This window comes from Ailuropoda melanoleuca, chromosome 8, assembly GCF_002007445.2.
Source record: "Ailuropoda melanoleuca isolate Jingjing chromosome 8, ASM200744v2, whole genome shotgun sequence".
In the NCBI taxonomy this organism is placed as follows: domain Eukaryota; kingdom Metazoa; phylum Chordata; class Mammalia; order Carnivora; family Ursidae; genus Ailuropoda; species Ailuropoda melanoleuca.
The window spans coordinates 56,949,261-56,970,695 of record NC_048225.1 but is presented as its reverse complement, the minus strand read 5'-3'; the positions used below and the strand labels follow the sequence as shown (position 1 = coordinate 56,970,695).

The window sequence follows — 21,435 nt, the reverse complement described above, 5'->3', positions numbered from 1 at the left end:
TTCCTTAAACTCACCATACCACGCTTCAACATCAAACTTCACACTTTCTGTTCTCTACTTGGAATGTTCTTCCCCCAGACACCCTCGTGGCTTACTGCCTCACCTCATGCAGGTCTCTGCCTAAGTGTTACGTTCCTAGAGGGCCCCTGACATTAAAAATAACACCACCACCTCTTCCTCAAATCCTGTCTGCATTCACACTCTTCCTTACATATTGTATTTTTAATACCTGGCATTCCCTTCCCCCACCAAAATATTACATACCTATTTATTTCTTCTCTAGTTTCCCCATTACCAGGTAAGGTCTTTGAGAAAAAGAATTTTGTTTCATTCATGCTGTCTTCCAGACCCAAAACCTTGGTCTGCCACATAATAAAATGATAGTAACCCTGAATGAGCTGGCTCTGTTTACTCTCAAGCCTCATTGCTTGCCCCACGTTCAGTGCTCCAGGCACAACAAACCACTTGCATTTCTTAGCTGAGATTGCTCTGGATCACTCGCAAACCTTTGCAAAAGCTGTGACATCCCTCTAGAGCTCCCTCTCTATTTCCCTTCTCCTGACTTAGAAGTGACTTTCTCTCAGAGATATTTCCTGGTTTCTCAAACCTGTCTGGTGTCCTTTCCAGGTGCTTCTGCAGTACCTTGTGCTTCTTTCTCAGGACATCCCTTTTCAGACTGTCTAGTAACTGTTTCCTCACCACAGACTCTGTGCCCACTTCCCAAGACCAGGAACTATAACTCACTCATTCACTGTTGGAAAGAAGTGAAAAAGTTCAGATGGTGTAGATTTAAGGCTAGATATTTGTTTGTTTGTGGGGGGAATGAAAGAAACTTAGAGAAGAGTGATAGGGTACACAGAGTCCTACAATTCAGAATGAGAAGGAGCTTCAGTCTTTTAAAGCACCGGACAGCCAAGACGTTCATACTACTTCTACAGATGTTTCTCTCCTACCTCACCACCCCCCCACACACACCAACCTATGGATGGCCCCCGTATCCGACAATCCTGAAAACTTATAAGCTTATCTCACTGGGGGGTGGACAATTTGGAAAATTTGGGAATGGGTGATTTATAGAGCAAATGTCACCTCTGCCCAAGGTGGACAAGCTCACAATGAATTGGAGACTTTCCTGAAAGCCAGGGCAGTAGTAGACACATGGCTGCGGTTGTAGCTACCTGAATGCAGACTCCAAGTCTGTCCTTTAACTGTCCTGTAAAAAGTCCTATAAAGCCCTATATGATCCAATTCCCTATTATCTACCTCTCTATTATTCTTCCCTTTGTTCTCTCTGCTCAGGCACACTGGCCTTCTTGTTATTCTAAACCCCCAGATAGGGCTGTTTGTTCCAGTTCTTTGAAAAATGTCACTGGTATTTTGATGGGGATAGCATTGAAAGTGTAGATTGCTCTGGGTAGCACGGACATTTTAACTATGTTAATTCTTCCGATCCATGAGCATGGAATATTTTTCCATCTTTTTGTGTCTTCTTCAATGTCTTTCAAGAGTGATTTGTAGTTTCTAGAATATAGATCCTTTATGTCTCTGGTTAAGTTAATTCCAAGATAACTATGATTTTTGGTGCTATTGTAAATGGGATGGATTCCCTAATTTCTCTTTCTTCAGTCTCATTGTTCGTGTATAGAAATGCAACTGATTTCTGAGCATTGATTTTGTATCCCGCCACATTACTGAATTGCTCTATAACTTCTAATAGTTTGGGAGTGGATTCTTTTGGGTTTTCCATACAGAGTATCATGTCATCTGTGAAGAGAGACAGTTTGACTTCTTTGCCTATTTGGATACCTTTTATCCCTTTTTGTTGTCTGATTGCTGTTGCAAGGACTTCTAGTACTATGTTGAACACGACAAGAGTGGGCATCCTTTTCGTGTTCCTGATCTTAAGGGAAATGCTTCCAGCTTTTCCCCATTGAGAATGTTATTTGCTGTAGGCTTTTCACAGATGGTTTTTACAAGATTGAGGAATGTACCCTCTATCACTACACTCTGAAGGGTTTTAATCAGGAAAGGATGCTGTATTTTGTCAAATGCTTTTTCTGCATCTCTTGAGGGGATCATATGATTTTTGGCTTTTTTCTTGTTGATCTATCAGTGTGATAGATTTGTGAATGTTGAACCACCCTTGCATCCCAGGGATGAATCCCACTTGGACTCTGAGAAACAACCTGGGGGCTTCAGAGGGGAGGGAGGTGGGGGAATGGGATAGGCTGGTGATGGGTAGTAAGGAGGGCACGTATTGCATGGTGCACTGGGTGTTATACGCAACTAATGAATCATCGAACTTTACATCAAAAACCAGGGATGTACTTTATGGTGACTAACATAATAAAAAATATTATTACAAAAAAAAAAAAAAACAGATACACTCCCTTCTCAGAAACTTTGCAGTTTCTGTTCTTCCTCCTTTGGATGGTCTTCCTCAGAGATCTCATGGATATATTTCTTACTCCCTCCAGGGTTCTCCTCAAATGTCTCCATTATGTGAGGCATTCCCTGCCAACTTCATTTAAAATTTCAACTGCCCATCCCGATATTTACCTGTTCTCTTCTTCCTTTTATTTTTTCTCCTTAGGCAGTCATAAGGAGAAACTATTTAGTTTCTCATATTAACCATGGACTGTTTGTCCCTCTCATCAGGATGTATAATCTATAAGGTTATGTTTAAAAAATTTACATATCTTGTTACATTGCAGGCCCCTGATAAATATTTATTAAGTACGAATGAATAAAGAATCAGAATACCTTGTTCTCCAACCAGCATTATCACTAATAACTCTGTGACCAAAGCAAAGAGCCTTCATCTCATCCACTCCTCATCTGTAACACAGGTGCAAGAGAGTGGCTTCCCTACCTCAAGGTCTATTTCATCAACTGAAAGAAACGCTGAGAATGAAAAACTGAAGTGAATGTCCTTATTCTTAGTTATGGGAATTACTGGTTCTGTGTACCCATCTTGGTTTTTATTTATTTTATTTTATTTTTGCTTTAAAAAGTCAATAGTTTTTTATTTTTATTTTTTATAATAATTTTTTATTATGTTATGCTAGTCACCATACAATACATCCTTAGTTTTTGATGTAGTGTTTCATGATTCATTATTTGCATATAACACCCACTGCTCCATGCAATATATGCCCTCCTTAACACCCATCACCAGCCTATCCCAATCCCCCACCCCTCTCCCCTCTGAAGCCCTCAGTTTGTTTTCCAGAGTCCACAGTCTCTCATGGTTCATTCCCCCTTCTGTCTACCCCTTCATTCTTCCCTTCCTTCTCCTACTGATCTTCCTGCTATTTCTTATGTTCCATAGTGTTTTTAAAGAGGATGTGAACTCCTAGAGCCCAGGGACATGACTATACACACATGTTGCCTGTCGTGTCTAGCAAAGTGGCTAATGAGAAAAAGCTCTAACCACTGTTGCTACCTAGGGAGTTTGAGTTATTTGGAAGGGTGGGGATAGACTGTCAAGAGCCCTGTATGTATAAGTGTGGGAGTGATGGCAGAGGCAGTGGCAGTGCCACCTTCGTGATCACCCCCCCACAACACACACACCAGAAGGAAACAGTGGGAAGCCTATGGGAGTGACCCACAAGTGAACATGGAGATACTGTCCCCAGCTTGCCAAGCCCCAAGGGCCTCAGTCCGTAATCCCACACCCATGTTCCCATGGGCCTCCTAGGCAGTATTATAAATAGGCCTGTGCTTGAAAGGGTGAGCCAGCTCCAGCTGCTCTCTCCCAGGACTGCATGGTTTTCAAGTGAGTCCACCCTCACTCGAGATTGGGAAGGCCAAATTCCTACCATCTTAACAGAACTTGAGGACCCCACAACTGTCTTACGGCAGGAGGGGGAAACACTTGTGTCCCAAATGCATCTTCATGGGCTGAGAAGAAATGTCCCAGAGCACTAGTAGACAGTCCACAAAGGCAAGTAAGAATGAATGCAAAAGCCACATTCAGACCCAAAGAGAAGCTAAAACTGGGTTTAGCCAAGGGTCACTTTAGGCAGAAGGCCAGACAACATGGGAGAGAGATATGAGGACTTCAGGGATTGATAACTGGGGAGACAAGATAATAGCTCAAAGTCTTAGACTGCTACTAGAAAAGCAGAAAAGATACCCTGTAGAAAGAGGAGTCAGGAAAGGATCCAACTCTGTGGCCAACAAAGACCCTTATATCTGTGGGTACTCACACAGTAGCATGGGCAAGAGGCTTAAGGACAGGGGAAATACATTACTGTCCTCCCCCTGCAACACCTCCATGCCTTTTCCTTCATCCTGGGCCCCATTTCTCTTGGACCCAGAGGTCCAGTGAGCTGGCCTCCATCCAGGGGAGTTCCCTTAGCATTATCCATACTTTTCAGCCTGACTTGTTTACATTTCTGAATCTCTCTCCCTAAGCTACCCATGATAGATACATAGATGGTTGGATGAATACAAGACATAAGCTATCTTTTATCTCACTGAAGGTGCAATTATCTGCCTATTAAAAGGGCTTCTCATTCTCTGATAGCAGTTTGGGGCCAAATTTGGGATCTCACACTTGTCAAGGAGAGTAGCTATTATGTCTTTGCATAAGATCTAAGGATTAGCAAATAGTGGTCAGAGGTGTGAATTCTGTGACCTTTGAATCTTGGATTTGTTCTTCCTTCCTTATCCGGGATGGGTATAATCCAAGTCAAATCTTTTAGTTCCTATTTTGTCACACCCAGGACCCAGATTAGGAGTGAAGAAGAATCCTGGGGAGATGAACAGGTTTACCTAACTATCACTGATGAAGACACCTGCAGAGTTTATTCCAAAGATTCAGAGACCCTCCTTCTTGAAGTCAAGCCCTTAGCTCTTTAGAGACAATTAGCTCTAAAGACCAGGGTACCTAAGGAGCCTAGCAGAGAAAGTGTTTGATGAGGTCAAATCCTAGGTGTTTGGGTAGCAGGGCAGGGGCAGAGCAATGCTGGGCTTCCAAAAACAAAAAGCTTTCCCTAACATGAACGGCTTGTTGGCAGAGGTTCCAGGAAAGACAAAGCTCTAGGAGTATCAAGACTTGACCCAAGTTCTCCTTGGGGCAAGGAGTGTGGCCTGGAGGCCACTTTCAGGTGCAGAGAAACACATCATCCAGGAGCAGAGAGAAGAGCCTTCACAAGGGACCATGCCAAGCAGCTAGGATCCACTGGAGGCCACACACACTGCCAGCACCTTCATCTCCAGATAAGTCACTGGAGGGAGACACTCCCTTTCTTTTGATGACCCCAAAGGAGTTTCCTTTTTTTTACTTAAAAGATTTGGCCTTTTTCTTCTTAGGTTTTTTTCTCATCGTTTAAAAATTGCCATTTTTGTGTCTTTTTCCGCTTGCTGGCCTTAGGCCTGGGGATCCAGAATCCCAAAAATTTGAAGGAAAAAATATTCCCTATCCTCACTGGCTTGGTTATACCCATTATTCCCCTCTCCGTCTAATTCCTACTCATGTTTGAAGACTGAAAAAAGGGATTATCTTTGGCAGGAAGGTTCCTCTGATCATGCCTCTCCCCCTCCCATGCATTAAATGCACACCTTAGGCTAACGCTTATCCCAAAACTCTAATAATTGGGTTACTTGTCTATTTTCCACCATAGGCCAGGCATCTGAAAGCAAAGGATGTGTCTTTCATCTCTGTATCATGAACATCTAGCAAATAGCCTTGTACATAGTAGGTAATATAACTAGATGCTTATAAAATGAATGAATAATTGAAGGAAAGGAAAGAAACCATATCTGGAAAGGGTTCTCAATAGCGTATCTGTTAACACCTATCTGAGAAAAGAACCACCTAATATCCAGGTAATGAAGTTATGGGCCAGGAGAAGGAGTCTGAAGGAATTTGGAAAGGATACATTTTGGGTTAAGCATTGTTCTCCCAGGTTCCATTTTTAAAATGTAAATGGGAGGTGCTTGAGTGGCTCAGTCAGTTGGGCATTCCCTGGTTTCAGCTCAAGTAATGATCTTGGGGTCCTGGAATCAAACCCCATGTCGGGCTCCAATCTCAGCACTGAGTCTGCTTATCCTTCTCCCTCTGCTCCTCCCTCTACTTGTGTTCTCTCTCTCTCTCTCTCACTCTCAAATAAATAAGTAAATAAATAAATCTAAAAATAATTTTAATGTGAATGGACCTTGAGAGGAGCAACTGATAAATGAATTTGAGCTATCATTTTTCCTTTGGAAAGGGCTTCAGAGCTTGTGAAAGAGCCTAAAGGGCTTGGAAGACTGAGAGGTGAGAGTAGGAGAGGGAGAGCTAAGGTGCATTCAGTTCCCAGGTTTCCAGGGTTGGCCTCTGATTGTGCTCCATGTCCTAGCAGGCTAGCAGGCTGCCAGGGTGACCTCAACCTCTCCAGGGCCCCCTTCTCGATGCCAGCTATGAGTTCCTGCAACTTCACACATACCACCTTTGTGCTTATTGGTATCCCAGGATTAGAAGAAGCCCATTTTTGGATCGGCTTCCCCCTGCTTTCAATGTATGCTGTGGCAGTGTTTGGAAACTGCATCGTGGTCTTCATCGTAAGGACAGAGCGCAGCCTACACGCACCCATGTACCTCTTTCTCTGCATGCTGGCAGCCATTGACCTGGCCTTATCCACATCCACCATGCCCAAGATCCTCGCCCTCTTCTGGTTTGATTCCCGAGAGATAACCTTTGATGCCTGCATTACCCAGATGTTTTTTATTCATGCTCTTTCAGCTATTGAGTCTACTATCCTTCTGGCCATGGCCTTTGACCGTTATATAGCCATCTGCCACCCACTGCGCCATGCAGCAGTGCTCAACAATACAGTAACAGCCCAGATTGGCATGGTGGCTGTGGTCCGTGGATCCCTCTTCTTTATCCCACTGCCTCTGCTCATCAAACGTCTGGCCTTCTGCCACTCCAATGTGCTCTCACACTCCTATTGTGTGCACCAGGATATGATGAAGTTGGCCCATGCAGACACGTTGCCCAATGTGATCTATGGTCTTACTGCCATTCTGCTGGTTATGGGCGTGGATGTCCTCTTCATCTCCTTGTCCTATTTTCTAATTATACGAACAGTTCTACAACTTCCTTCCAAGTCAGAGCGGGCCAAGGCTTTTGGAACCTGTGTGTCACACATCGGTGTGGTATTGGCCTTCTACGTTCCTCTCATTGGCCTCTCAGTGGTACACCGTTTTGGAAACAGCCTTGATCCCATTGTGCACGTTCTCATGGGTGATGTTTATCTACTTCTGCCTCCTGTGATCAATCCCATCATCTACGGTGCCAAGACCAAACAGATCAGAGCTCGGGTGCTAGCTATGTTCAAGATCAGCTGTGACAAGGACCCTCAGGCTGTGGGGAGCAGGTGATTCTTACCACTCCACTTTCCCTTATCCTTAATGGCTTGACATAATGATTTCTTAATGCCAGCTTAATTCTAGTTGCCCATTAGCGTATCAGTGCTTTTCTCTGCTGTGGCCTCCGAATTCTGCCTCTGCTTGGGGTGAAAGTTTGGAGGCTACCATGATTTCCTTCCATAGGCCAAAATGTTATTGATATTACTGATGTACCAAAAGTTTAAATTATAAAATCCACCAATGCCCCAACATGTAGTAAAAAAAAAAAAAAAAAAAAAAAAAAAAAAAAAAAAAAAAAAAAAAAAAAAAAGGGAAAAAAAAAAAAAANAAAACTGGCTTTTTTAACAAGGGAAAAATTATTCTACCTGACTAGTAACCTGAGAAATCATATATTAAAACAATAATTAGGCAACATTTATGTCTATTAAATTAGCTATTTTATTAATAAAAATTCACAATGTTGAAATGTAAATTCATGACCATCAAAGGTGATGGTGTAATTGGCATATGTAGCAAAAACTTTTTAAAAGTTACACGCTTTAATGCTATGTTCTCACTTTCAGAAATTTATCCTAACAAAATATTCTTAAGTGCAGAAAGCAGGCTTTTCATAAAATACATTGGTTATACAATTATTTAGAGAACTCATATTAAAATCCTAGGATGTAACATATAAAAGTAAGGAACAGTAAACTCAAGTATGGTCCATTTATTTAATGGAATATTATGTGGAATAATCTATATAAAAGGAATATTGTGTGACCTTTAAAGAAACTGCTATAAAATGAAACATGCATATAACGTTAAAAAAATAAACAATAAGGACACATGATTGAAACTAACTTGAAAAGCACCAATGCCTTGAAGGAAATGTGCTCAAATTGATAGTGACTAATTTTTGTTTTTACTTTCTAAATTTCTTTACCATGTGATGTACTTACTGTATGGTGACCAACATAACTAGTAAAAATAAATAAAATATATTTCTTTACTATGGAGGTCTTGTTTAGCTGATGTGCAACTTTCAAAATGAAGAAAATGAAACTGGTAATTTACATAAAACAAAGCTTGTCACAGACCTCACCGCTGGTTTACTATGCATTACCTGGGAATTTATCGAAACCGTACACAATAATGCCAATGAACATGTCTTGAGTGCTTACCATGTTCTAGGGACCATGCTAAATGCTTTAGAGGTTTTATCTGATCTTCACAACAACTTTTTGGAGTAGGTACCATTTTCGTCCCCCATTACAAGTGAGAGAAATGAGGCTTTCATTAACAAGTAACTAAGCCATACAGTTTGTGGGTGCTGTGCCAAGATCTGAAATTGAATTTGATAACCAAATACAGTTACTTAATTTCCATGGTATATTGCTTCCTGTTTAACATCTGCCGTTTATTTCCTCAGCCTGTGCAAATCCTGTTTTCTCTCTGCTGTGTGCCTTATAAGATGAATGACTGTATTGTGCTGAGAGATAACCCTGCCCTCATGAGCAACAAATCCACATTACTCTTCATGCTTTATAGCCACCTTTCATGTTCCACAGCCTGCTTCTTTCCACATTAAGGAAGAATGTTTTTGTCTATTTATCTCTTATATCTTCTCAATCGTATCTCCCTTTTTTAAGTATATTCTGTACCTGTCAAACATTTTGATTATCTGGGTTTTAACTTAGGTATAAGATATAATAAAATTTTATTTTAAATTTTGCTAAGTGTTATGCCTACTGCTTTTATACTTGATTTGAAGATACAGGAGTTTCCCTAGTCTACTTTTCCACCCCAGGTACTCTTTGTACAACTGTAAAGATGCTGAATGCATCAAGGTGGGATATTTCCATTATATAGTTGAAATCAGATCTCACGAGAAGCAAAAATCTGACTACAATCATTGGGTTCCCTTAATAGCTTCACTGAACAAATCTTGGGTGGTGGACTTCGGTGGATAAACCATAGGGGAGACTCCAACCTGTGGGCTCCTTCTTAGAAGAAGAAAACCTCAGACACTTAACCTCTCCCCTGGAGAAGGGCCTTCCTACTATATGTATCTGTAAGCTTCCAATTGTGATTCCCTGCTCAAAGGTAGTAAAGGGGCCTCCAAAGTCATGCAGCTAATCAACAGATAGACTAGGGCTGAGAGAAAGAGAGAGCATGTAGGAAATGAGTGACTTCCCTAAAGAAACAAAGAGATGTCTATGCTCTGTAAAAGTAGAGATTCAGGGTATCAGGACTCACCCCAAATAATGAGGTCAGGAACCTCATTTTATGAGATTGAACCTCATTATGTCTCTCCCTACAACCTCCATCCTCTTCTCTCTCCCTGTACATTACTCAACTTTAAATCATACCCTCCTGCCTACCTCCATAAGCCTAAGAGCATGGCCAGATCAACAGTTTCACCACAATAAATAATCACCAAAGAAAAAAGGTAAAATTTTTGTTATCATTATCAATTTTTTATCAAAAACATGTTGAGGAGCAGCTGGGTGGCTCAAATAAGCATCTGACTCTTGGTTTCAGCTCAGGTCATGATCTCAGGGCCATGAGATTGAGGCCCTGTTGGGCTCAGCATTCAGCACAGAGTCTGCATAATTCTTCCCCCTTCCTTCTCTCTCCCCCTCTACTCCTCCCCCAGCTCACGTTCTAAATAAATAAATAAATAAACAAACTTTTAAAAAAAGAACATGTTGAAATGATAATATTTTGGATATATTTGGTTAAAGAAAATACCCTACAAAAGTACCCAAAGAAGGTGATATTTAATTTCCTGTATTAAGGAAAGGAAAGAGCCCTAGGATGGGATTTATGAGCTCTGAGCTATAGTTCCAATTCTGCCTCTAGGTGGGTGACTTTGTCTAATAAGCATAATCTCTCTGAATTAACTGTATAAAACATGGTGATTAAATTAGATGATCTCTAAATCCCGTTCCATTTTGAATACTATGTGCTCTGAACATTGAGGAGCCTTGAACAATTCCAAAGGGCCTGCAGGGCTGGAACGCTGCAGGGACTCCTGGAAACTGCCTTGTGCCTCACATATGAAAACCAAGCCCCTTCCCTGAGGCCACACCTGCTATTTGCCCAAACATAGATTTATCACCTTGATCTCCTACCCCTGATTCTGCCATTAAGGCTCTTCCAAAACTCAATACTGCTCTCAAAGATGGGGATTTTCCACCCCAGAACATATTCACGAATTCTCTAAAAGGAGCTCAATCCGGGGTGCCTGGGTGGCGCAGTCATTAAGCGTCTGCCTTCAGCTCAGGGCGTGATCCCGGTGTTCCAGGATCGAGCCCCACATCAGGCTCCTCTGCTGGGAGCCTGCTTCTTCCTCTCCCACTCCCCCTGCTTGTGTTCCCTCTCTCACTGGCTGTCTCTCTCTGTCAAATAAATACAAATAAAATATTTATAAAAAAAAAAGGAAGCTCAATCCAACAGAGCCAACAGTTCTGACTCACCAAGTCAATTCACCCTCTGTGAGGCTTGTTTTCCTCATCTGTTTATTAGGGATGATAACAGTATCTACCACTCAGGGTTTTGTGAGAATTACGTGCAAAAATCCACACATCATGCTTAGCACAGAATTTAGTACATAGTATGAACTCAATAAATACTCATTATTACCATGGAGGGGGTACGGGTGATAATCCCTACCGCACAATGATATTGAGGGGATAGAGATGGGAGTTTTCTGCCTGTGGCAAGCTAGCCACAGATTTTTCTTAAATTCTCATCTAGTCATTACCATGGAAGCTTGGAGTTTAAGAACTAGGTTTCTCTCACTTTCTCTCTCACCTATACCAGGACTAAGTGTGGTGAATGCAGGAAGTAAGATTCAAGTAGGATTCAAATGGGATTAAAATGACTAATCTTATTCACAGAAAGGGGAAGAACAGAAGGCCATAGTTTTCAAAGTTGTCCCAAGAAACTGTGATTGCTTCCTAGAAGGTGGCAAACTAAAGCGGGTGTTCTGGCCATTGCTTATTCCTTGTTCACATGAACCACAGTCCTGGGAGAGTGTTTGCCTTCTGGTTCCCATTGATCTGGAAGGGCTTCCAGGAGGAGGCCCTCTGGGAACTTGGGGAGGTGAGTCAACTCATAGAGGTGGTCCCAGGCAGCCCCTGCCGTGAGAGGCTTCTGGGTCTCAGGCAAGTGCTCACTGAAGTGAGAGTATCTTTCCCAGTGAACAATATTCTCCAGGGACTGGGGATCATAAAAACACTGCCCTGTTCCCATTCATGTTTATGTTGGCCTGGTCAGTGGAGGGCACTAGTTTAGGTAGCCAATTTCCCTTGAGAGACAGTCTGAGGTTGCCCGATAAGCAGGACAGCTCCCATTCCCAGTATTTCATTTAGCTCCCATCTCTGAGTAGCAAATCATTTACTAGAGACTAGACTGACATGAAATGACAAGAAACAAGGACAGAACATAAATTTGTTTCTGGGGACAGCAGTTTCCCCAAGCTTTTTTGTTATTAGAAAAAAAGATTTACTGTCAATACGTATTTACAACCAGAAATTACCAGCATCACATATCTGAGATTCTTTCCAATGATGATAACCACCCATTCTCCCAGCCCATGCCAAAATTCATGCCTAATGTCCATTTCTTGTATCATTTAAAGTTAAATATTCAAGAATCATTTAAATGTTCCAGGCCCTGTAAAAGATGAAAGGAATACAAAAATAAACAACAGTAGTTACTACAGTGGGTGTCAGATATTATCCAAAAAACAAGAGATACCAAGTGTTGACAAGGATGTAGAGAAAAGGGAACACTTGCACATTTTTGGTGGGAATGTACAGTTACTATGAAAAACATAATGGAAGTTACTCAATAAATTAAAAATAGGACTGCCATACATGATTCAGCAATTCTACTTCTGTCTGGATATATATACAAAGGAAATGAAATCATTATCTCAAGGAAATACCTGTACTCCCATATTCATTGTAGTATTATTCCCTATAGCTAAGATATGGAAACAAGAAAAGGTATGGAATATTCAGCCTTAAAAAAGAAGGAAATCCTGCTGTTTGCAACAAGATGGAGGAATCTAAAAGGCATGATGCTACATGAAATACGCAGGACAGAGAAAGACAAATACTGCATAGTACCACTTATATGTGTAATCAAGAAGAATTCAAGTCAAATTAATAGAAACAGAAAGTAGAATGTTTGTTGCCAGAGGCTGCAGATGGGGAAGCAGGGAAAGTTGGTAAAAGAATATAGACTTTCAGTTGTAAGAAGAATAAATTTTGAGGATCTAAGTATAACATGGTGACTACAGTTGATAATACTGTATTGGATAATTAAAATTTGCTGAGAGAGTAGAACTTAAATGTTCTCAGAAAAAAGAAATCAAAGTAAATATGTGAGATGATGGATGTGTTAATTAACTCAATGGTGGGAATCCTTTCACAAATACCAAATCATCACATTATAGCCTTTAAATATACTACAAATTTATTTGTTAATTGTACCTCAATACATATGTAAACTAACTCAAAATTGACCACTGACTTGAATGTAAAAAAAAAAAATAATAACAATGTAAGCATAAATCTAAAACTTTTAGAAAAACTTAGCAGAAAATCTTCAGGATCCAGGGCAAAGTGTTCTTAGTCTTGTCTCCAAAAGCATGATTCCTTTTAGGAAAAATTGATAAATTAATATTTATTAAAATTAAAAACTGCTTCTGTGTCAAAGACTCAGTTAAGAGGATGAAAAAACAACCTACAGGTGGGAGAAAATATTTGCAAATTACATACTGAAGAAAGACCTAGTATCTAGAACAGATATGAACTCTGAAAACTCAACTAGGAAAAAATATAATTAGAAATAGGCAAGGGGCGCCTGGGTGGCACAGCGGTTAAGCGTCTGCCTTCGGCTCAGGGCGTGATCCCGGCGTTATGGGATCAAGCCCCACATCAGGCTCCTCTGCTATGAGCCTGCTTCTTCCTCTCCCACTCCCCCTGCTTGTGTTCCCTCTCTCGCTGGCTGTCTCTCTCTGTCAAATAAATAAATAAAAATCTTAAAAAAAAAAAAAAAGAAAAGAAATATCACATCAGAATGGCTTTTTTAAAAAAGGTGAAAACATCAAATGCGGGCAAGGATGTGGGGAAACTGGACCACTCATACACTGCTGGTTGAAATGCAAAATGGTACAGCCATAACTCTGGAAAACAGTTCGGCAGTTTCTAAAAATACTAAACATGCAACTAACATATGGCTGAGTGTTTGGTACTCCTGGCATTCATCCCAGAGAAATGAAGAGTTATGTTCACCAAAAGCCTGCACACGAATGTTTATAGCAGCTTTATGCATAATAGCCCAAAACTGGGAACACAGATGTTCTTCAACAGGAGAATGGTTAAACAAACTGTGGTACAACCATGCCCTGCAAATAGCACTTAAAAGGAATGAACTCTTCACACACAGAATAAGCTGGATAATGATGCAGTGGGGAAAAAAACCCAAACAATCCCAAAAGATTACATATTGTATGATTTCATTTATATGACATTCTTAAATCGACAAAATTATAGAGCTATAGAACACATCAGTGATTGCCAGAGACTAAATGGGGGATTGGAGGGAGGAAAGTCGATGGAGCTATAAAAGGACAACAAGAGGGATCCTCGTGGCTCTGGAAGTGTTCTGTATCTCCACTGTAGCAATGTCGGTATCTTTATTTTGATACTGCACTACTGTTTTGCAAGATACCACCATTGGAGGAATTGGGTGAAGGATACATGGGATCTCTATATGAAATATTACAACTGCATGTGACTCTACAAACATCTCAAAATAAAAAGCTAAAAAAAAATCTTAGAGAGTTGACAAGGTTGGAAGATGGTGTTGGAGTAGGAGGACCCTAAATGCACCTCATTCCACTAACACAACTAGATAACTATCAATCATCCTAAATACTGCAGGAATCCACCTGAAGACTGGCAGAACAAGCTCCACAACTAAAGGTGGAGAGGAGGCAACACTGAAGAAGGTAGGAAGTGCAGAGACACGGTTTGGGAGAGAAACAGATCATGGCTATGGCAGTGGGAAGGGAGCCACAGTCACAGAGAAGGGCAAAGAGACAGACTAGCACAGAGAGGAGCACACAGAGAAAATGAATCCCCATAGCAGGTGGCTTGGATAGTGAGGGAGGGGCCACATTTCATGAGTTCCTGCAACCAGTGGGGCTTAAAGCCTGGAGTTTTAAAGGTCAGTATGTTTGGCTTGGGAAGAGTGCCCTGGAGGGCATGGGGGATGCTCTTAGAGAAGAGGCAGGCAAACAGCCCACAGCACTACGGCATGGAAAACAGTGATCTGAAGAGCTCCCGGGGCACACAGTGGGGAGGTTATTTGCTCATCTCAAAGCATGTCCCAGAGAGACAGCAATCACAGGGAGACCACTGCAGGGACAAAGAAACTGGTCAGCACCATTCCCTCCTCTGCCCCTCAGCATAAGCACAGAGCCACCAGTGGGAACCAGCACAGTGCTGACACTCAACACTAGTTTATACCAAGCCCTGCCCCTCCCAGTCACGCTGGCCTCAGTCTCAGAATGGTGGGCCACTTCCCCCAGAAGTCCTGCCCAAACCCCTACTCACAGTTTTTCTTCCAACAAGGGAGTTTTGCAGAGCTATGGTTCCTGTGGCTGTGGCAACAGGCCTCATTTCACAAACAGACAAGAACACACCTAGTTAAAATGCACCATATTCAGGACAGGGACCAAACACTGCCCACAACAGGCAAAGAGACCCTCTGTAGATGACTGGCCTGAAGGATAGAGGGGCCAGGACACAACAGCAGAGCACATGCAACACATATGAGACACTCCCAGAAGTGCCAGACTCTGAGGCGCGGGGGACACTATACTGCAGGGCATTACAGGACCTCTTCTTCGGGATAGAAGATCTATCAAGAAGACAGCAACATGCAGAAGAATGAAACTGGACCACTTTCTTATACCACACACAAAAATAAATTCAAAATGGATTAAAGACCTAAATATGAGACCTAAAAACATAAAAATCCTAGAAGAGAGCACAGGCAGTAATTTCTCTGACATTGGCAGTAGCAACTTTTGTCTAGATAGGTCTCCTGAGGCAAGGCAAACAAAAGCAAAAGTAACTATTGAGGCTAAACCAAAATAAGAAGCTACTGCACAGTGAAGGAAACAACCAAGAAAACGAAAAGACAACCTACAGAATGGAAGAATTTGCAAATGAAAAGGGTTAGTATCCAAAATTTATAAAGAATTTACAAAACTCAACACCCAAAAACCAAATAAGCCAATTAAAAAATAGGCAGAAGACATGAACAGACATTTCTCCAGAGAAGACATCCAGATGGCCAACAGACACATGAAAAGATGTTCATCATCACTTAGTATCAGGGAAATGCAAATCAAAACTGCAATATCACCTCACACCTGCGAGAATGGCTAAAACAAAAAACACAAGGAACAACAGATATTGGTGAGGACGTAGAGAGAAAGGAACCCTCCTGCCCTGTTGGTAGGAATGCACTGTGGAAAACAATATGGAGGTTCCTCAAAAATTTAAAAGTAGAGCTACCCTATGATCTAGCAATCATACTCCTGGGTATTTACCTAAAGAATATAAAAACACTAATTCAAAGGGATACATGTACCCAATGTTTATAGCAGCGTTATTTATAAATAGCCAAGATATGGAAGCAGCCCAAGTGTCCACTGATTGATGAATTGATAAAGAAGATGTGTATATACACACACATACATACATAATGAAATATTACTCAGCATAAAAAATAAAGAATGAAATCTTGCCATTTGCAACAACATAGAAGGAACTTAAGAGTGTAATGCTAAACAAAATAAGTCAGTCAGAGAAAGATAAATACCACATGATTTCACTCCTATGTGGAATTTAAGAAACAAAACAAATAAGCAAAGGAGAGAGAGAGAAATCAAAAAACAGACTCTTAATTAGAACAAATAGATAAACTGATGGTTACGAGAGGGGAGGTGGGGGGACGGGTGAAATAGGTGATGGGGTCTAAGGAGAGCAGTTGTGATGAGCACCAGGCCATGTATGGAATTATTGAATCACTATATTGTACATGTGAAACTAATACAACACTGTATTTTAATTACCTGAAATTAAAATAGAAACTTAAAAAAACTAACTAAATAAATAGTCAGGTTACATGCTATGGCATTCAGAATTTTTCTTCCTTTTTTTTGGCCATATGTGATGGGCTCCCAACAAAGAAGTGGTTAGAGGATGGAGAGGGGGCTGACATGAAGCCCCATGTGCCGTTAACTGGTCTCCCTGCCAGGATGTAGATGTTGGAATGGAAGTGGGTAAGGGAACAGATGAGTTGGGCGAGAACCTTAGAGAAGGCACACCTGATGGCCACCATTTCCCATGGGAAGTCAGGAGCAATGTCAAATTAGCTGCTAGGAGAAGAGATTAGCAGGCTGAATAAAGAGGTTGAGAACAATGGTTACAATTTAAACCTGAAAGAAATTAAGCAGTGATGCAGAAGTCTCAGCTCAGGTTAATGGCCACAAATTCATTTTGATGTAAGATTTCAAAGGTGTGTGATTTTTTTCCCCCTAAGGTTATTTATCATCTCAGAGGGAGAAAGGTAGTCAGGCTGGGCCCAGTTCAGCTGGGAGAGTACAGCTAAATCAAGGAGGAGGAAAGTCTATGTATCCCTAGAAAGCAGCTCCAGGTGAATGACTACAGTTCAAACTGACTGAGGAAGGAGCTGAGGTGATTTTGTGGCAGAACTCTCCAAAAGTGAGAAAGAATGGAGACAGAGCTTGTATGTGGAGAGGAAAACACAGCAAGAATTCAAACCCTGGTCTGCCTGGCTCTGTAGTACATATTCTTTTCACTGCCCAAGTTCCCTCCTTTTTGAACTTTGATTCAGCAGGTCAGTCCCAGGCTGAGTGTGGGAAGAATCTGTGCCAGCCCCAGTCTGGAACTGGAAGCCCGAAGTCCTGGTGTCTGTCCTAGAATGAGTGCCGAGAGTTTGGAACAGGGTCTGTGGGCCTTTCACAAGTCCATTCCCTCTCCTCTAGGAAGCTTTCCCTCATTCCCTCTGGCTAAGTTAGGCCACGACTTCTAGACTCCATATCTCTACACTCTGCAGAGACTAAGAGCTTCTGCAGGACTGATCCTGGGGCTTGGTCAAGAGGAGGCTTCAGAAATATTGTCTTGACAGACTATGGACTCTGGGAAACAAACTGAGGGCTTCAGAGGGGAGGGGAGTGGGGGAATGAGATAGGCTGGTGATATTGTCTTGGAAGGATCTCAAATGCAGGTGGGCTATTGAAGCTGATAGTCTCTGAATATACCATTTTTTAAAATACCTGTTTTTGTTATATTAGTCACCATACAGTACATTCCCAGTTTTTGACACAATGTTCCATGATTCATTATTTGCGTATAACATTCAGTGCACCATGCAATATGTGCCCTTCTTAATATCCATCACCGCCTTTCCCAATCCACCACCCCCCTCGCCTCTAAAGCCCTCAGTTTGTTTCCCAGAGTCATTTAAATGTGGTGGGATATTGCAGAATCCATGATTCTGTCTCTCCCTTGCCCCCTTACTGTTTATTTCCTCCAAATGCTTCCCCTGATTCCAAAGCTAGCCTTAACTTTTCCATTCCCCAGGGCTCTGAGCAGAGTGATTCCCTGGTGGCCCAAGCCTGGCCTCCCCTGGAGATAGGCACTACTGCCAAGATGTCCCTGTGTAGTAAGATAAAATTCAATCCCTCTGCCACAAAGACATCCTGGGCTCTTGCAGGATATGGAGTGGCAGAGCAGCCTGGAACAATAGCCAGGGTGAGTAACCTGGGGCCCCAGTGCATCTCCTTCCCTGCTTCCCAGAGGGGTGACTTCCAGCACCTTAGCCTCAGATAGAGATAAGAGTGGGAAGGGTCTGCAAATAATACAGAAGAAAGAGAAGTAATCAGTCTTGGACCATGAGAGATACTAGTCCCATCTCCTGTTTGGAGAAGAGGGCCTGAAAGACGCTATCTACCTGAGGTTCAGGGAGTTTAAGGCTCAGAACACATTCTAGGGAGAGATGTCCCTCATAGTCTCTCCAGAAAGTGGATGAGAAAATGTGCCAAGTTCTCTTCCCATCTGGCATTTTGGGGTCATCTGAGCTCTGGTTCAGCATCTCATCTATCCTCCTCCTTGTCTAGACTGGCATTTCTGCACAGGCATTCTTTATCACACTGGTCTGGCTTCCCATAGTGGCCCCACGGTGGTACAGAGTAATCCTGATTACCAGGACTCTGTGAACCCAGTGGTGAAAGAGAGCTGGGAAGTCTCACCTTTCCTCAACTGCCTTGTTTTCAATACTGTCCAACTTTCATTTCTGTCTGGCATCTCTAGTCCAGAACCTTGCTTGGAGAATTGTTTCAGAAAGTAACCTGTCTTCTGCAAGAATGCAAGGGACAGGAGAAGGAATCATAGAGCTTCTTCCTAGAAAACCATCCTGTTTTCAATCCCATTCCTTACTCCTGCCTTTATCAACTCTAACTCCTTAGTTCTTTTTGAAGTGGATGTGCGGCATAACCTCCTTCCTATGAACTTAATCTTCTATTTCTGCCAGTTTCTTTCCACTCTTCCTACAATTGCTCTATCAACTGTAATATTGTTGATATACCTCATATCCCATCCTGTTCTTCTGCCACTGTCAGATAATATTTTTAAAATTTTTACTATCATTTAAATGAGATTTTGGAGAGAGTAAAGGTTTGTGTGCAATTCACCATGTTTAATTAGAAAACTCTTCCCATTAAATGATTTTACTTTGTATAAAGTGTCCATTTATTAACATTTTATTATGAAAAATAATAAAATCCTCTCTCAAAATTACAGCGAGGACAAACTTGATCTCCATATACCCATACCTAGCTACCAAAATCATCAGCTGGTAGCCACTCTTGGCAGCTTGGCTCTACACAGTTCTACCACAGGTGGCCCCCACTCCCCCAATTATTTTGAAGTCAATATAATGTCCTTCCTTATTGTACAAACATTTTCAAATCTTAAAACATAGCCATAGCATCATAATCACAAAATAAAAGATCATCATCAAGAATTCAACCAGTATTTACGTTTCCCCAATTATCCCATAAGAGTATCTCGGAATGCTAGTTTGCAGACTTTTTATATCTGATTTGTTCAAAACAAGATCCAACAAACTTCATCCATTGCATTTGGTTAATATGAGTCAAGTCTCTCCTAATCTATGGGTTTTCACTCTTTCCTTTTTTTATTTTCTTGTAATTTATTTGCGGAAGAACCTGGAATTTTCTCCTGGAAGCTTTTGTTTTTGTTGTATTTTGGATTTTTCTCATCCATCCCTTGGTGTCTTTTAACATATCTGCTTGCCTGGTGTCTCCTATACTCTCTAGAAACTGGTAGATATGAGTCAGTTTGTTATTGGTAAAATACAGTATCTAGTTTTCTCTCATTAGTGATGATATCCCCTGATGATTTTTTTTTGCCATATTTCATTGGTTTTTTTAAAAAGTAATACTTCAGTTCTATTACTTCNCGAGTCAGTTTGTTATTTTGGTAAAATACAGTATCTAGTTTTCTCTCATTAGTGATGATATCATCCCCTGATGATTTTTTTTTGCCATATTTCATTGGTTTTTTTAAAAAGTAATACTTCAGTTCTATTACTTCTTAATAGATGGAATGTTTCTGTAGAGAGAAACTTTCCACCTTCGGTTCCTTTCTTTACACCATTCTACAGTTTGTAGAAGAAAAGTAGGTTATTTGTCAGATTTCAGAATACTGAATGCCTAGTCTTACTGACCTTGTTCTTTCTCTCTCTCTCTCTTTCTCTCTCTCTCTCTTTCTCTCTCGCAGTGTGTTTCCATCTCTAGCAGTTATTATTCTCATTGATGCTTGATTGACCCATAATTGGCAAGTGGGAGCCTCTTTGACTTGACTTCTTTGTCTTTAAAAAATAATCCCAGTTGTCTTTGGTTTCCTGTTTTCTATCATTAAAAGATATCCAAGGTGATTTGGTGTATTCCCAGTAGAAGGCTTATCAGCTATTTATGAAAGGATGCTTGAAATTGGGGGAAAGGATATTTAGAGAACACATCTGAACATTAGGTGTGTTCCCTTCTACTGAATTGTTTTGGATTGTAGGTGTTTTCTGTAAATAAAGCTAGGAGATATGTATTAATTAAAAAATAAATATTCCTTGAGCTTATTCTGATATTCCCAAGTTGGTATTCTCAGCTTTATGATTACAGCATTTTAACTAACTTGTTTGAATTTACATACATATCCTCTGTTCTTACCCTGAAAGTTTTGCTTCCCAAATGCATTAAAATAATGACTCAAATGATGTATCCTATAGTAGTGATAGCCCGTATTACAAATAAAAATACAAATGTACTGACTTTGATGTATTTTTTTCCTTTTCCACCTGAACAACATTCTAAACATATTCAGAATGTGTAGATTAGATCAATTTTTCTGCAACTCTCTCTGCACATTGATCCTTTCTCTGTGGTCTAGTGGTCTTAAGAGATTTCTGGGATAAATGTTAATTTTTTTTATTTTGAGATATATTGCTTTTATCAGAGCAGCTGTATAATTTCTGTTTATCCTCACAACACAATTACCATACCTACATACATATAAATTTGCTTATTAGTATTTATTTCTTAGTACAAGACACTTTAATGTAGACAGTTTCATTCACTTTTCAGAAAAATATTTTATGATATATTTTAATATCTTTCTGGTTTTCATTTTTATTTTACTCTTCTTCAGGAATACCTATTATGTTTAAAATTCCACAGTTTATTTGGCATCTCTACTATAGTTTAATTACTTTTATCATTACTTTCATTTAATTGTATTTCATTATTCTCAACTCTATTCTCTATCTCTGAGTATTTTAAACAGTAGTCCTTTCTGTAATAAAAATATTCTCTATTTTATCATAGCTTTTATTATTTATCTCATGTTATTTTCTTTGTTTTTACCCTTTTGGTATTCACTTTCTTTTTTATTATCAACTCATTTT

General features: G+C 40.7%; 2 protein-coding genes across 2 annotated transcripts in view; one reads left to right on the top strand and one right to left on the bottom strand.

Annotated features, from left to right (window-relative positions):
- LOC117803376 (olfactory receptor 51T1-like) overlaps positions 1 to 21,435 on the bottom strand; it is a 255,196-nt gene that overhangs the window by 169,109 nt on the left and 64,652 nt on the right. The gene's annotated exons all lie outside the window — the stretch shown is intronic.
- On the top strand, positions 6,320 to 7,371 carry LOC100475597 (olfactory receptor 51E2). Its single transcript, XM_019809282.2, has one exon. It carries the CDS (start codon positions 6,400 to 6,402, stop codon positions 7,369 to 7,371), a length of 972 nt encoding a protein of 323 aa, XP_019664841.1. The 5' UTR covers positions 6,320 to 6,399.

What these genes read in the sequence shown, in the direction of transcription:
- LOC100475597 (XM_019809282.2), top strand. Translation starts at nt 6,400, where the DNA reads ATGCCAGCTATGAGTTCCTGCAACTTCACACATACCACCTTTGTGCTT.